This window comes from Pelobates fuscus, chromosome 1 (genome assembly GCF_036172605.1).
Source record: "Pelobates fuscus isolate aPelFus1 chromosome 1, aPelFus1.pri, whole genome shotgun sequence".
NCBI classification, from domain to species: Eukaryota; Metazoa; Chordata; class Amphibia; order Anura; family Pelobatidae; genus Pelobates; species Pelobates fuscus.
In genome coordinates, this window is record NC_086317.1 from 315,145,684 (window position 1) to 315,160,348 (window position 14,665).

General features: G+C 40.6%; 1 protein-coding gene across 1 annotated transcript in view; it reads left to right on the forward strand.

Moving 5' to 3' along the window:
• Positions 1 to 14,665, forward strand: part of VWA3B (von Willebrand factor A domain containing 3B) — a 242,141-nt gene that overhangs the window by 197,197 nt on the left and 30,279 nt on the right. The window contains exons 28-29 of the mRNA XM_063459114.1: positions 2,898 to 2,992; positions 7,481 to 7,637. Coding sequence (XP_063315184.1) covers positions 2,898 to 2,992; positions 7,481 to 7,637 — 252 coding nt within the window. The remainder of the gene's footprint in view (positions 1 to 2,897; positions 2,993 to 7,480; positions 7,638 to 14,665) is intronic.

Consider the following 14,665-nt stretch of genomic DNA (forward strand, 5'->3'; position numbering starts at 1 on the left):
GGAAGGGGCACCTGTGGTAGAGTAATAGGCAATGGGTCTCTGTTTCCCACCGTGGTCTTGAGATAGGACAGCTGTTGCATAACCAGCCTGCTTGGTGCAAAACAGAGTGAAGGGTAATCTGGGAGTCCCAGTGCCGGAGTGAGAAGGTGACAAGCAACTTAAGGGTGTAAAAGGCTTCCTCTGCTTCAGGAGTTAAATGAAATGGTTCATGGGTGAGGCAATCATACAAGGGCTGCATGTAGATTGCTTTAGAGCAAAACCAAAGGTGACAATAGGAGATTAGACCAAGAAATGTACGTAGTTGGGCTAGGCTGTGTGGATGGTTAATTTGTTCAACAGCATTTTTCCTATCTTTTGTGAGATGTTTTGCATCATGAGAGATACAGTGTCCTAAAAAGATAACAGTGGGAACACATGCCTGCAGTTTGGCCTTGGTAGCTTTGAACCCTGCTTGCATTAGAACATTTTGTAAAGACAGGGTGTGCTCTGTACAAGATTTCAGATCTGGGCAACATAACCGCAAATCATCAACCTATTGCAACAATACAATATCATATGCCAAGGCCAAGCTTCTAGAATTTGGGGCAACGCCATGCTGTACATAGGTGAATTTTGTGCACCCTGGGGTAATACAGTCCATGTGTATTGTTTGTGTTTATGTGTAAATGCAAAAAGGAATTGTCTGTCTGTGTGCAAGGGAACAGTGCATTTGCCAAATCAATAAGAGTAAACACCTTAGAAGAAGGTATAATCTGTGACAACAGTGTATGAGGGTTGGGGACATTTGGGGCAATTAGTTCGGTCACTGCATTTATTTCCCTTAAATCACGTACTATATGATATACTACTAGTGTTTTCCCTTCTCTTATTTATTTTTGACAGGATACAAGGGGGTATTGCAAGTGGAGGTTATTAGGACAATTACACCTGCCTGCAATAAGTCCTGGATGGACTGAGAAGTGGCATCATCTTGTGCTGGGCTAAGGGGATACTGTTTCTGACAGGGAGGGGTGACTCCCGGTAGGAGAGTAACTTTGACTGGAGGCACAGAGAGTCTGCCTGTGTCTGTCTTCCCTGTTGCCCATAGAGAGTTGGGTACTGAGTTCAAGTCAATTGTAGGTTCTGTCACAGGGTTGGACAAGTTAAGATTTGCCAGCACACTGGCAAGTGGTATGCGACAGTTATCTTAAAGGGGCAAAGTCAAAGTCACATTACCAGTGGGACTGAACTATGCTGGCATTAATTGCAGATAAAACATCACTGCCTAGCAAATTAACAGGGGCATTAGGGCTGACAAGCAATCTGGTAACGAGAGAAGTAGAATCATGGAACACATCATCGGAAGCCCTGCTTTATTATTATTATTATTATTTATTTTACAAGATTCAACAATGTTGCAAAGTAGCTCTGACATCACACGGGGGCTTCATAAATAGTAATGAGAGCATAAAGTGTCATTCAAATGAGTCACATTAATGCAGGATGGGATTTTTCTGAAAATAAATATTCGTACAGCTGAGGAAAGCAACAAAAATTTACATTTAATAGATATTATAACTTTTTTTTCTTACAGTGTTGGAAAACATTGTTAAAGAGAGGGGGGTGGTTTATCTTCTCTTGAATACAAATCTAGCAATGTGTTTTCAGAATTCTGTGTGATGACTAAAAACCGCTGTTAAACAAATGGATAATAAACTGAATTTGATTATGACTAATTTTCTTTGCTCCTTTTACTACTACTACTCTGCCTACTACACCACCAAATCACTGCATTACCTCCAGATATGGGCATGCATTTTAAGAATCTGAACTATTTGTCTGCTAATTATGTGGTGGGGGTGAACAAATCACCTTCATGCTGCCACCCATGGCCAGGGGGTGGGACCTATTAAATATAATACGGGGACATCCTAAAGTCTTCCCCTGCCCTCATTTGTAGTCAGCATGTGGAGGCTAATTATTACACAGTGGAGGACCGTATGTCTCCCCCAGCACTCACCCATAGTTGGCAAGGAGGGGGGGGAGGGGTTATTTGTTTAATAAATGGGAGGGTGCATGGGTGTTAGGTGGGGCTCTTTATGTAGTTATCTAAAGTTCCTTCAGCCCAACCCCCCGTGGGTGGCGAGTAGGCATTATTTAATAATGAATTGGGGGTGGACATGTTATATTATACACCCACTCCCATAGGCTTTAGGTGCATGACTATAAAATAAGGCAGGGAACAAGCCATTGTACTCCCCAACTGGTGGTTACAGGTCCCCAGGGGGACAGGTCTTGAGAGAAATGAGACTTGTCTGTCAGCGGCGTGCAAGCCAATAATTCAGAACGCTTTAATCAAATGTCAAAGTATGGGAAAGGATTTTCCTGCCATCAAACATCATTCTGTGTGGAGCCCTTGCGGAGCTCAGATGGATTTGTTTTTCTAGCATTGTTTTTTTTTTTTTTGTCGTTTTTTTTTGCAATGTGGTCCTTTTTTCTTTTTAACTTCGGTGTGATGGATTTTTGGGACTGAAGAAAAGAAGACTTTAAAAGAGAGAAGACTTATTACAGCAGGCATAAAAGTGGCAAGGTTTTGGACTTATGGTGTTCTTCATTACACCAAAATGATGTCACCTGGACTACTAATGCAATAATCCTGTTCTGTCATTGTGTATGATGATATGAATTGACTCTGATTCTGGTTGTATGAAGGTAGCATCTATATTATAATGTAAAGCTTGAGGAAATTGTTTTGGTACAAACTAGTCGATAGAGTTCTGTCAATGAAAATAAACAGCTCTTTTCCATGCCCACCAATAGAGATATAGCTCTAGTTCAGACTAGAAATGTCACCTAAAATAACAACCACCTTCCAATAACCAGGCAGCTCCAATTGCATTTTTCTAATTTTTCTTTAGAACCAAAACATGCAGACAATGCCATTGAAGAGAAGTTGGTGGATTTGGCAAGGCAGATTGCACAGTACCAAGAGGAACAAAAAGAACAGCAATTGGTGAGTTTTCAATGCAAACTCAAATATAGTTAATTATAAAGATCTGACATGGATAACAATTAGCATCAGCTGTTTAGAATTACTGTATAATGTAGTAATCAGTTCTCAACAAGTATCTTTCCTTGTGTATTTGGACATATGCATTTGTAATAAATGTAAAATAGACTACACTAACTATATCTACATTTTGATTGTATTTTAATTCAGTGCATCATGGCTCACCAATGATTATGTAATACGAAAGACATAAACTAATAGTGTAGACTAGAAGTACAACATGTGCGGTATTTTAAATCACTAGCTTTCAGCCTGGTGTTAAGTGGTGACATGCCCAGCTAGCAGTAAAGGCGATCGTGGATTATTTCTTTTTGGACTTTCCTGTAGTCCAGTTATATAGTTACATCTGGATTTAAATCTCAAGTGCCATTATTGCCCCCTTAAAAAAATCATTATCTGTGTTCAGGGCCGATGAAGGATTTTTGCAGCCCTAGGCAAAATAAAAAATGTGCCCCCCCATCTCCCCATGTGACATCACAATGCCCCCATATGATCTCCCATATGAACGAACGCCAGCGCTGCAGTGTTTACATTAAGAAGCCTGCAGAGACAGGCTATAGACACCAGAACCTCTACATTAAGCTGCAGTGGTTCTGGGGACTATAGTGTCCTTTTAATGTGAGGTAAATTAGAGATTAGTGCCACAAATAATATACTAGATTGCCTACTTACAACAAGATGAGGATGATGATGGGCTCTGGCTGCAGTCTGGCTCCACTGGTCTCGTGTAGAACAGGCTCTCTGGCGGCTGTTTGTAACTGTGGTCACAAAAGTCAATGTTCTGGGGGAACGTGAAGCAGCTCCATTTTTTTGGGCCCCTTGCACAGCTCAAGGTCTGGGCCCCGAGGGCCTAACTGTGAGTATGCCCATAAGGCCTACCCATAAGTCCACCTACATGTTCCACCCATGATTTTGCTCACAGTGCCTTCCTGTCAGTCCAGCCGGTACAGGAAATGGATGCTCCTTTACTGCGGACTGGACTGGAGTCGGCCACGCTACACTGAGGGACTGGCAGGAGGGAGCGCTGTGCGCTTCCCTCCTGCTGATCCCTCATATCTTGCTCCCCCAGACCTGTGCCCCCTCATGGATGCGCCAGCCTGGGCAGTGCTGCAGCCGCCTACGGCTCTCTATAGAGCGCTCAGGCGGCTGCGGCATAAGGGGGGCCGGCGCTCCTGGCGGTGCCCCTGTCTAAGTCGCCTGTAGGAAGCGCCTGCCCTGTATGTGTTTCTTTGTGATTTGGAGAACACGGGAAATAATCAGGATTTGTATGTCTCACTACCTTCTCTGCAAACAAAAAGTTAAATTGTCATCTGTAGTGATGTCGCGAACATAAAATTTTCCGTTTGCGAACGGCGAACGCGAACTTCTGCAAATGTTCGCGAACCGCCATAGACTTCAATAGGCAGGCGAATTTAAAACCCACAGGGACTCTTTCTGGCCACAATAGTGATGGAAAAGTTGTTTCAAGGGGACTAACACCTGGACTGTGGCATGCCGGAGGGGGATCCATGGAAAATTACATAGTTGATGCAGAGTCTGGTTTTAATCCATAAAGGGCATAAATCACCTAACATTCCTAAATTGTTTGGAATAACGTGCTTTAAAACATCAGGTATGATGTTGTATCGATCAGGTAGTGTAAGGGTTATGCCCGCTTTCACAGTGACAGACCAAACTCCCCGTTTAACGCACCGCAAACAACCGCAAACAGTCCATTTGCACAACTGCAAACTCCCCATTTGCACAAGGTTGGATACCAAGCTAGCCATGTCCCGTTCCTTGTCCTCACTGATGTCATTGAAGGTCTCTTACTCCACCCAGCCACGTACAACACCAAGGGTCCCCGAAAGGTGACAACAAGCCCCCTGTATTTTTTTTTTTAAATGTACACTACTGTTACACCAGATATGAGTTGCACTGGTGTGACACTGTGCCCTGGCAGGCCCTGAAACGCACACGTGTGAAGGAAACTGACTGCTATTATTTCACAGTCAAATTTCTAGTTTGTTTTTTTATGTACACTACTGTTACACCAGATACGAGTTGCACTGGTGTGACACTGTGCCCTGGCAGGCCCTGAAACGCACATGTGTGAAGGAAACTGACTGCTATTATATTACAGTCAAAAAACTTTTTTTTAAATGCAAGCTATTGTGACACCAGATATGAGTGGTGGCACTGGGCAATTGGGCACAGTATACGCTGTGAGCCTGACACACACGCTGGCAGGCAGGCAACTGCAATTAGATTACACAGAAAAAAAAACAGTCCTTCAGGACTGTAGTGGACACTGAATACACTAGCCTAGCTATCAATTTCCCTATTAAATCATCAGCAGCTACACTGTCCCTCCTCTCACTAAGAATGCAGCTTCTGGGGGGTGGGGCCTAGCTGTCATGGAGGAAAGACGCACTTCGTGTGAGCTCCCTCAATATCTCACTTTAAGCAGCTATCAACAAATGAATTTCACCCCAGAAGGGGATGACCCAGCAATGTTGCTCCTACCTGACCGACCCAACATGCTTAATAGCTGTCAGCAACTCGACAGAGTCTGACTTACCTCCGCATGGCAAGGGCTCACCGGGCGGGAGAGGCGGCCGATCTCCCAATCCTGGGATGCCCAGGAGCAGCTACTTCCCAGCAGGAGCTCCATTACCCCCTCCCCCTCGGACCGGTGGGGGTTATCCCGGTCCACCCCTGAGAGGCTGTCTGGAGCTAATGGACGCACAGAGCACAGCCGCCCAGGCTGACATACTCATCTGCGACTCTCCCAATATGGCGGCAGCCGCGTGTCCTCCTATTGAGTCTAAGCTGGACAGACTCTTTAATCAATTTTGGAAGCAAATAACAAGCAGGAAGCCCCAACAAGCTCCACCACAGCCCCAACAAGCTCCACCACAGCTAAGCGAAGCAGTCCCCATTAAAATCCACCAACGCAAAAGGCGTCGAAGACACGACCGGAGGCACAAACAGAAATTCAGAGCCTGCCCCACGTCAAGCACTCGCCTCCACCTTAAGACACCACAATCCCGCACCGGACGTGAAGCACCACCGGGACAGATCCGACCACCCGACAAAATAAAGCTTCCACCACCTCAAGCCGCGAACCCGGCACTCAGCCAGAGACTTGCCTTTGTTGTTCCAGGTATCAGGGACTCCCAGGGTCTGCACCTGGCGCCCAGAAGGGATCGGATGAGCACAAGCAGTAAACAGCAGCCTGCCAAGCATGTCCCACTATAGCCGATCCTCCACACCATGCCTTTGATCACATGAACTGTTCTCTGCACATTAACTAATCGTAAAGTAGCAAGCGTTTAAACATGTCATTATTTCACCTCCTAAAGAGTTTATTGTCGTAGTTCCTTACATGCCTTTACCTTAACCGTTCATGTATTATGTTATTCACTAGTCTCATCTCATGGGGCGACTCACACTTGATTTATAACTAGTGGTGGAGCTGCTGATATAAATACACAGTTGATAACGTGCAAGCTACACCCTAAACATGACAGCCATCTTTCACAACAATGTACTGCTATATACTCATACCCTCAGTGCAACTAGCCATGATATACGCACGTTCAGCCTAGCATGCTCAAATATAACACACTTCTGTCTAAAAAAAAAAAAAAAAAAGAATGCAGCTTCAGAATGAATCTAAATTGTATGCTGTCTAGGAGGTGGGAGGGTCTGGGAGGGAGGGTCTGCTGCTGATTGGCTGGAATGTGTCTGCTGACTGTGAGGTACAGGGTCAAAGTTTACTCAATGATGACGAATAGGGGGCGGACTGAACATCGCATATGTTCGCCGTCCTTGGCGAACGCGAACAAGTTATGTTGTTGCCAGGAACTATTCGCCGGCGAACTGTTCGGGACATCACTAGTCATCTGCACTAATAATCAGAACCCTATGCCATGTAGACAGATGCCTTTACTGTTAGTAAACCCTACCATCTATACACTCATGGGAAAAAGAAAGTACACCCTCTTTGAATTCTATGGTTTTAGATATCAGGACATAATAACAATAATCCGTTCCTTAACAGGTCTGAAAATTAGGTAAATACGACCTCATATAAACAAGAACACATGACATATGATATGTAAAACCATAGAATTTGAAGATGGTGTGCTTTCTCTTTCCCATGACTATATAGCATGGCGTTGCAGCTAGTGATTAATACAACTTCAAGTAAGTCACTAGTTTGCATGTATTCCGATCTCTAATAAGAGCCTGTGTGAGCTTGAATGATATGAAAGTTTTATTAACAGTCAGATTAAATGTAAAAATTAGTTATCAGATATATTTTTTTAAATGCACTGTAATAATCTGCACAAAAATTCTGTATTTATTTGAGTGCAGGGTTGTGCCACTAAGTATATTAACAGTGAAAATTGTTACTGCCTGTCAACCTTCTCTTTTTCTAAAAAGACCATTCAACAGTACATGAAGGAACTAGAACTGTTAAAGTCTCATCAAGATAAATATTCATCAGAAGAGACACAAAAAAACCTTGCAAAGCAACAAATTGATCTCCTTGAGCAACTTGAAAAGATGACACCTATTAGCACTGTTCGCCATAAGGACGGTAAGTATCTAGCAAAGGGTCTGCAATGAATAGTGCTATTGATTTTTTTTTTTTAGTTTGTCTCTTGTCAGAGTGCTGTAAGGGCAGAGCATATTGCATTTAAAGGCAAGTAATGTATGTGTGTATAAATATAAATAAATAAATATATTTAGCTTTTTATATTGATATATACAGCTACATCATGAAAACCTTTTTTTTTATTATTCAGTTTACCTGGGTAGGCAAGGAATGGACATAGCTCAACTTGATACTGGATGACAGGAAATCTTTTATCTTGGGAGATACTATATTTTATTGCATATGTTATATGTAGTGGAGAGAGAAATTACAGGAGTGAGACCGGGATAAATTTCCATTATTTCACTTACCAGAGTCTCAAATACCATATTCCTTAAATTTTTCCTTCCATTAGAACTAGTCTGTCTTTTGTTTGGTAGGTTTATTCTATAGTACTTTCTGAGCTCTTTTTGGGGATCAATCTCCCTTTTAGTTTAACAGGATACAGCGATCAGTGGCCACTAATGTCCTATATTGAAAGCTTTTGATATGCTTAACTATTCTCACTATTCATGACCATGTCCTTAATCTGTAGGAGCTCTTCTATGAGTATGCATGAAAGCACATACATTCCTGGCTCACAGTCAATAGGATATTTACAGCAAGATATTCACTATACTTAGCATCTTCAGTAAATCTACATGGAAAAGCCATATGTATTTGCAAACTTACATGATAACGCAACTTTAAAAAAACTGAAGAGTAGCAATATATTATCCAACTATTATTTTAACCCCTTATGAACATATGCTATTTCACACAGTCATCACAACTTTGCTCCTAAATTTCCTGTTTTAATATGGAACATATCACCTAAAGCCTTGCACAGTGCATTATATATTTGAATCAACAGCAAAAAACAGATGTGAGGAAGGCTGAACTTGATGGACACGTGACTCTTTTTCAGCCTATGTAACTATTATATAAACTGTCCCCTGAAATTGAACAATTCCCCACTTCCAGCCTCTGTCTCCCATTGAAACTGTGAGAGTTACTCCTATTACAGCTTTCTTCCTATTTCAGTTCCTACATTTGACCCAGCATCCTAGAATGCATCATGCAGTATAGGGGATAGTGAGACTGCCAGGGATTGCTGGGAGAAGATGTCGGTACCAAACGCATATGGTCAAATCAGGTGATTCAACAAGCAGGAGGCACTTGAAGATTAGGCAGAAAGAGGCTAAGCAAGTTATAAGAGCTTCCAAATCACACACAGAAGAGAAAATAGCACAGTCAGTAAAAAAGGGGGACAAAACTTTTTTTAGATACATAAATGAGAAAAGAAAAGTAAAACAAGGATTAGTTAGATTAAAAACAAAAGAAGGAAGGTATGTAGAGGAGGATAAAGGTCTAGCTGACTGCCTCAATGAATATTTTTGTTCGGTATTTACAGCTGAAAATGAAGGAAAGGGACCTCTGTTAAAAAAAAGGATAAATGAGTCATTTATTACATGTGAGTTTACAGAGGAAGAGGTTCTATTTCAACTGTCAAAAGTAAAGACAAATAAGTCAATGGGACCTGATGGAATACACCCAAAGCTATTAAAAGAGCTTAGTGGTGTACTAGCAAAACCATTAACAGATTTATTTAACCAATCATTGTTAACAGGAGTAGTCCCAGAAGATTGGAAGTTAGCGAATGTTGTGCCCATTCACAAGAAAGGTAATAAGGAGGAGTCGGGCAACTATAGGCCAGTAAGCCTTACTTCAGTAGTGGGGAAAGTGATGGAAACCATGTTAAAGGATAGGATTGTTGAACATCTAAAAACACATAGATTTCAAGATCAGAGACAACATGGGTTTACTTCAGGGAGATCATGCCAAACTAATCTTATTGATTTTTTTGATTGGGTAACTAAAATTATAGATCAGGGTGGTGCAGTAGACATTGCTTACCTAGATTTCAGTAAGGCTTTTGACACTGTTGCACATAGAAGGCTTATCAATAAACTGCAATCTTTGAGTTTGGATTCCAATATTGTTGAATGGGTAAGGCAGTGGCTGAGTGACAGGCAACAGAGGGTTGTAGTCAATGGAGTATATTCGAAGCTTGGGCTTGTCACCAGTGGGGTACCTCAGGGATCTGTACTTGGACCCATTCTCTTTAATATTTTTATTAGTGATATTGCAGAAGGTCTTGATGGTAAGGTGTGTCTTTTTGCGGATGATACTAAGATATGTAACAGGGTTGATGTTCCAGGAGGGATAAGCCAAATGGCAAATGATTTAGGTAAACTAGAAATATGGTCAGAGTTGTGGCAACTGACATTTAATGTGGATAAATGCAAGATAATGCATCTTGGACGTAAAAACCCAAGGGCAGAGTACAGAATATTTGATAGAGTCCTAACCTCAACATCTGAGGAAAGGGATTTAGGGGTGATTATTTCTGAGGACTTAAAGGTAGGCAGACAATGTAATAGAGCAGCAGGAAATGCTAGCAGAATGCTTGGTTGTATAGGGAGAGGTATTAGCAGTAGAAAGAGGGAAGTGCTCATGCCATTGTACAGAACACTGGTGAGAACTCACTTGGAGTACTGTACACAGTACTGGAGACCATATCTTCAGAAGGATATTGATACCTTAGAGAGAGTTCAAAGAAGGGCTACTAAACTGGTTCATGGATTGCAGGATAAAACTTACCAGGAAAGGTTAAAGGATCTTAACATGTATAGCTTGGAGGAAAGACGAGACAGGGGGTATATATGATAGAAACATTTAAATACATAAAGGGAATCAACACAGTAAAGGAGGAGACTATATTTAAAAGAAGAAAAACTACCACAACAAAAGGACATAGTCTTAAATTAGAGGGACAAAGGTTTAAAAATAATATCAGGAAGTATTACTTTACTGAGAGGGTAGTGGATGCATGGAATAGCCTTCCAGCTGAAGTGGTAGAGGTTAACACTGTAAAGGAGTTTAAGCATGCGTGGGATAGGCATAAGGCTATCCTAACTATAAGATAATGCCAGGGACTAATGAAAGTATTTAGAAAACTGGGCAGACTAGATGGGCCGAATGGTTCTTATCTGCCGTCACATTCTATGTTGAAGGATGTTGTAAATTGCACCTGCGGCTTATCCCTCCACCCCACATATAGCTTTATTGTGGAAGTCAATCTGTTTATTTGCTCCTGCTACACAGATCAGCTCCTGTTCTCTATGGAGGGGAGATCAGTGCTGTGATGTGACGATCCCACCCCTAGCCACTCACGCTGGGGTTCAAGAGGCAACATAATAAGTATTTACAACAACATTGTGTTTGTAACTGATTCTGTGTGAGTCTGTGTAACAACTTGAATTAATCTGTGTGCAAATGTGTGTTAGTCTATATATACATTTGTATGAAAGTTCATCTGTTTGTGCAAGAGAGGGTGCATGGCTGAGGGACAGTGTGTAAGGGAAGGACCAGGCTGTGGGAAAATGTGCAATGGAAATCAGTTGGTGGGTACCAACTGGCAAAAACAAAGATGATCCAACTCAGTAGTATCTAAAACGTAACTTTTATTGTATCTCTGAAACATATGTGGAACACTTAAAGCACCACCAAAATTCTAATTTAAATCACTAAGTAACCTAGAGAATAAACGGATTAATATATTTATAATTATAGCAGTCTACTGGTTGTTAGGGATACATTTAGATACAGTAGAAGGGAAGGGGGGTTTAGAAACATATAGGTAAAGTTAATAGAGTAAAAGACAACAACTGATAATAAGAATGACTTAAGAATAGTCAATTAATAAATTATAAATGAAAAAATCTAAATAATACATATACCAAGCTTTCTAAGCTGTGACTTCGAATGCACCTATATTAAAGCCCCATCTCCTATCCCTGAAATAAACTAAACTCTAAGGTAACCACTAAATGAAAAGGAATATACAATGTGTAAAGAAAAATAATTAAAAGAAAGTCTTTAAGAACCCCTACCGGGACACACACTCTGTGTGCGATCTTTGCTAGGATCATAGGGGTGTACTTGTTTAATTATACTATTTTGAAGCTTCGATAGTGATTAATGAGATTATAGTATCGGTACTCGATTGCACACAGAGTTCTTTATTTTAAATTTCAAATTTCAATTTTTCTTTTAATAATTTTTCTATTATTTTTCTTTACACATTGTATATTCATTTTCATTTTTACTATTTTTACTATTCTTTAGGTTGAGCTGGAGCATCTTTGTTTATATTAGTTATCCCATTTTATTGGGGGGTTAAGACCTTCTTTTCAGCCAGTTTATATATAGATATATATCGTGGCACAATGACTTATAGGGCTGGCATAAATTTTTTTCCATAGATTATATATATATATATATATAAAATCTATGTTTATTTATTAGAATTACTCAATCTGGGGTAGCAAGACGTAGCCATATTTTAAATGTTATAAAAGGATATTTAACATTCTCACTAAAGAATATATAAATATATACTTTTATTATTGGTATGTACCTTTTTTATTTATAAATATTAGTAAAAATAAGCAACTCACATGCAGGCACAGACAATCTCATTGACACAAGCACACAAGTTCACTGGTACACAGGCTCACAGACAGGCAATCTCACTGACACACACAAGATCATTGACAAACACAGACAAGCTTACAGGTACACACAAACTTAGTACAGACAAACTCTCTGAGACACACACAGACTTACTACAGACAAGCTCATTGACACACACATGCTCACTACAGATGAGCTCACTAACACATGCTCATTACAAGGTCACTGACATAAACATGCTTACTGACATGTTCACTGACACACACATGCTTAGTACAGACATGCTCACTGACACACATACATTTTTATTACAGACATACACATACATGCTTACTACAGATAGGCTCACTGACACACACATACATGCTTACTATAGACGTGCTCACTGACACACACATACATACTTTTTACAGACAAGCTCACTAAAACACACATGCTCACAACAGCAGGCACACACACACACACACACAAAAGATCACTATCACTCATTAGCTGCAGTGTATTTGAAGGCTACCTGGCACTGCAGGCTGCTGCTGTGGAAGGCCTGAGAGGTGAGGACTCCATTCCCTGCCCTGAGGTCACCAGCTTGCGCTCGGGGGTGGAGCTTGCGGCCGGGGTGAAGCTTGCGATCGAGGGCGGAGATTGCAACTGGCGGCAGAGCTTGATTGCCAGAAAGCTTCCTCCCTGCAGTGCTCCCTCCAATCGCCCCATTCTCAATGCGGCCGCACCGGCACCAAGCTCATCCCTCAATAATTTCCTTGGAATTTCACAGTCTGAGGGAAAACTATAGGTACTAGGGCTCTCCAGTCTCTCTCCGGCCCCAAGTGCTGCGGCCCACCGGGATATCCAGTTCCGGCCCTGTTCATAGAAAGAACTCATTGAATCGCTCCCCTTGTGGTATAAAAAATGTGCGGGTCTCTGGCAAAACTATATAGCTTGGCTATTTAATAAACTTGTTTCTTTTTTGACGAGACACCCATCACTAAAGTTTGCCTTTAAATATAGCAATCACTCGCTGATTAGCTGTTTAGTGCTAAAGCACAGACAGAGATGCTGTGTAACTTAAGTTGTCATTAGCAATCACATCTTGCTGGTTAAAAAGTCTCACCCTGAACATGTGTACTTCACCCGGTGATTGGCACGTGTATTGCATGTATGCACCTGTGTGTCTGTATATCTACATGTGTTTCAATTTGTGTTTCGGTGTATTTGTGTATCTGCATGTGAGTCAGTGTGTATTTCTGTGTATGTGCAGGTGTGTCATATACTGTCCCAAGGTATTTCTCATAATTCATAGTAGCGAACTCCATAATAGCATAGTGTCCTTTTCATAATCAGATTTGTACTCCAGTTCATTCAAAATCTTTGCAGTACATGTAAAAAGAAAAATATATAGTTGAAGAAAACTTTTTAAAAATTATAAAATTAGGAAAAAGAGGGCAAACGATGGCAAACATGTCTAAAATAAAGTTCCAATTCATATTTAGCAGATCCCCATCAGTGACATCATGGCTGGATCTCACCAGAATATATGTTAATTTCTTGTTGGGCTCTCGGTCCACACATTTATTCCTGGTATCCTTAGGGCTTCCCATAGACATTTCCGTTGGGTTCCTGCTGTCTGGAGCTGCGCGTTTAGGATGGTTCTCTCTTTTAGGGCCCGGGATGTCATGATGGAGATCTGCTAAATATGTATTGGGACTGTATTGTTTACACATTTTCCCCTGTTTTTTTTTTCTTTTTCCTTTTTTTCTTATTTTTCGTTTGTGATATATTTTTGTGCATCATTTTTATATATTTTATATTTGTTTTCCACCTCTGTTTTAGTGGAAATATTAGTTCTGCCACTGGTTTTAAGTGAACCTTGGTTGATAAGACTAGTGTCCTGTTTAAGTGCTGTGATTTTTTTTTTTTTTTTTAGATAAGTGGCAACAGACTATGTATTAACTACTGCTGTAAAATATACTAGTTAAAAAACATGGGATTTGCAGTTTTGACAAAACACACAAATAGAGGCATGTACAGGAAAAAGTAGAAAATAAAAAACAAACTAAAACAAAACTCTTTCACTTGAAATTATTCCATTGAATAAAACCTTGATTATTGTCTATAACTTGTATTAACCATAGTTTCATCTAATTATCTGTTTCTTTTAAATGTATATTAAACATTTATCAAGTAACATCACAATCCAATTTAATCCAACACAAGTAGGGGGCACACTAAAATTAGGAGGAGAAAAATAAACATTGCTTTATTTCTCCCCTACTCCATATGCTCACTGCCAGATAAAAGGAATGGAGCTTGTAACAATGATTGACACAGAGGATGGAAAACACCCATTTACAAAAAAAAAAAAAAGATTCCCTAATTTAATTGTATTTTTCACCCCTCAAAAATATGTTTCTACATACAGTGGATAACTAAATATTATATAAAAATCCTGGGAAGTG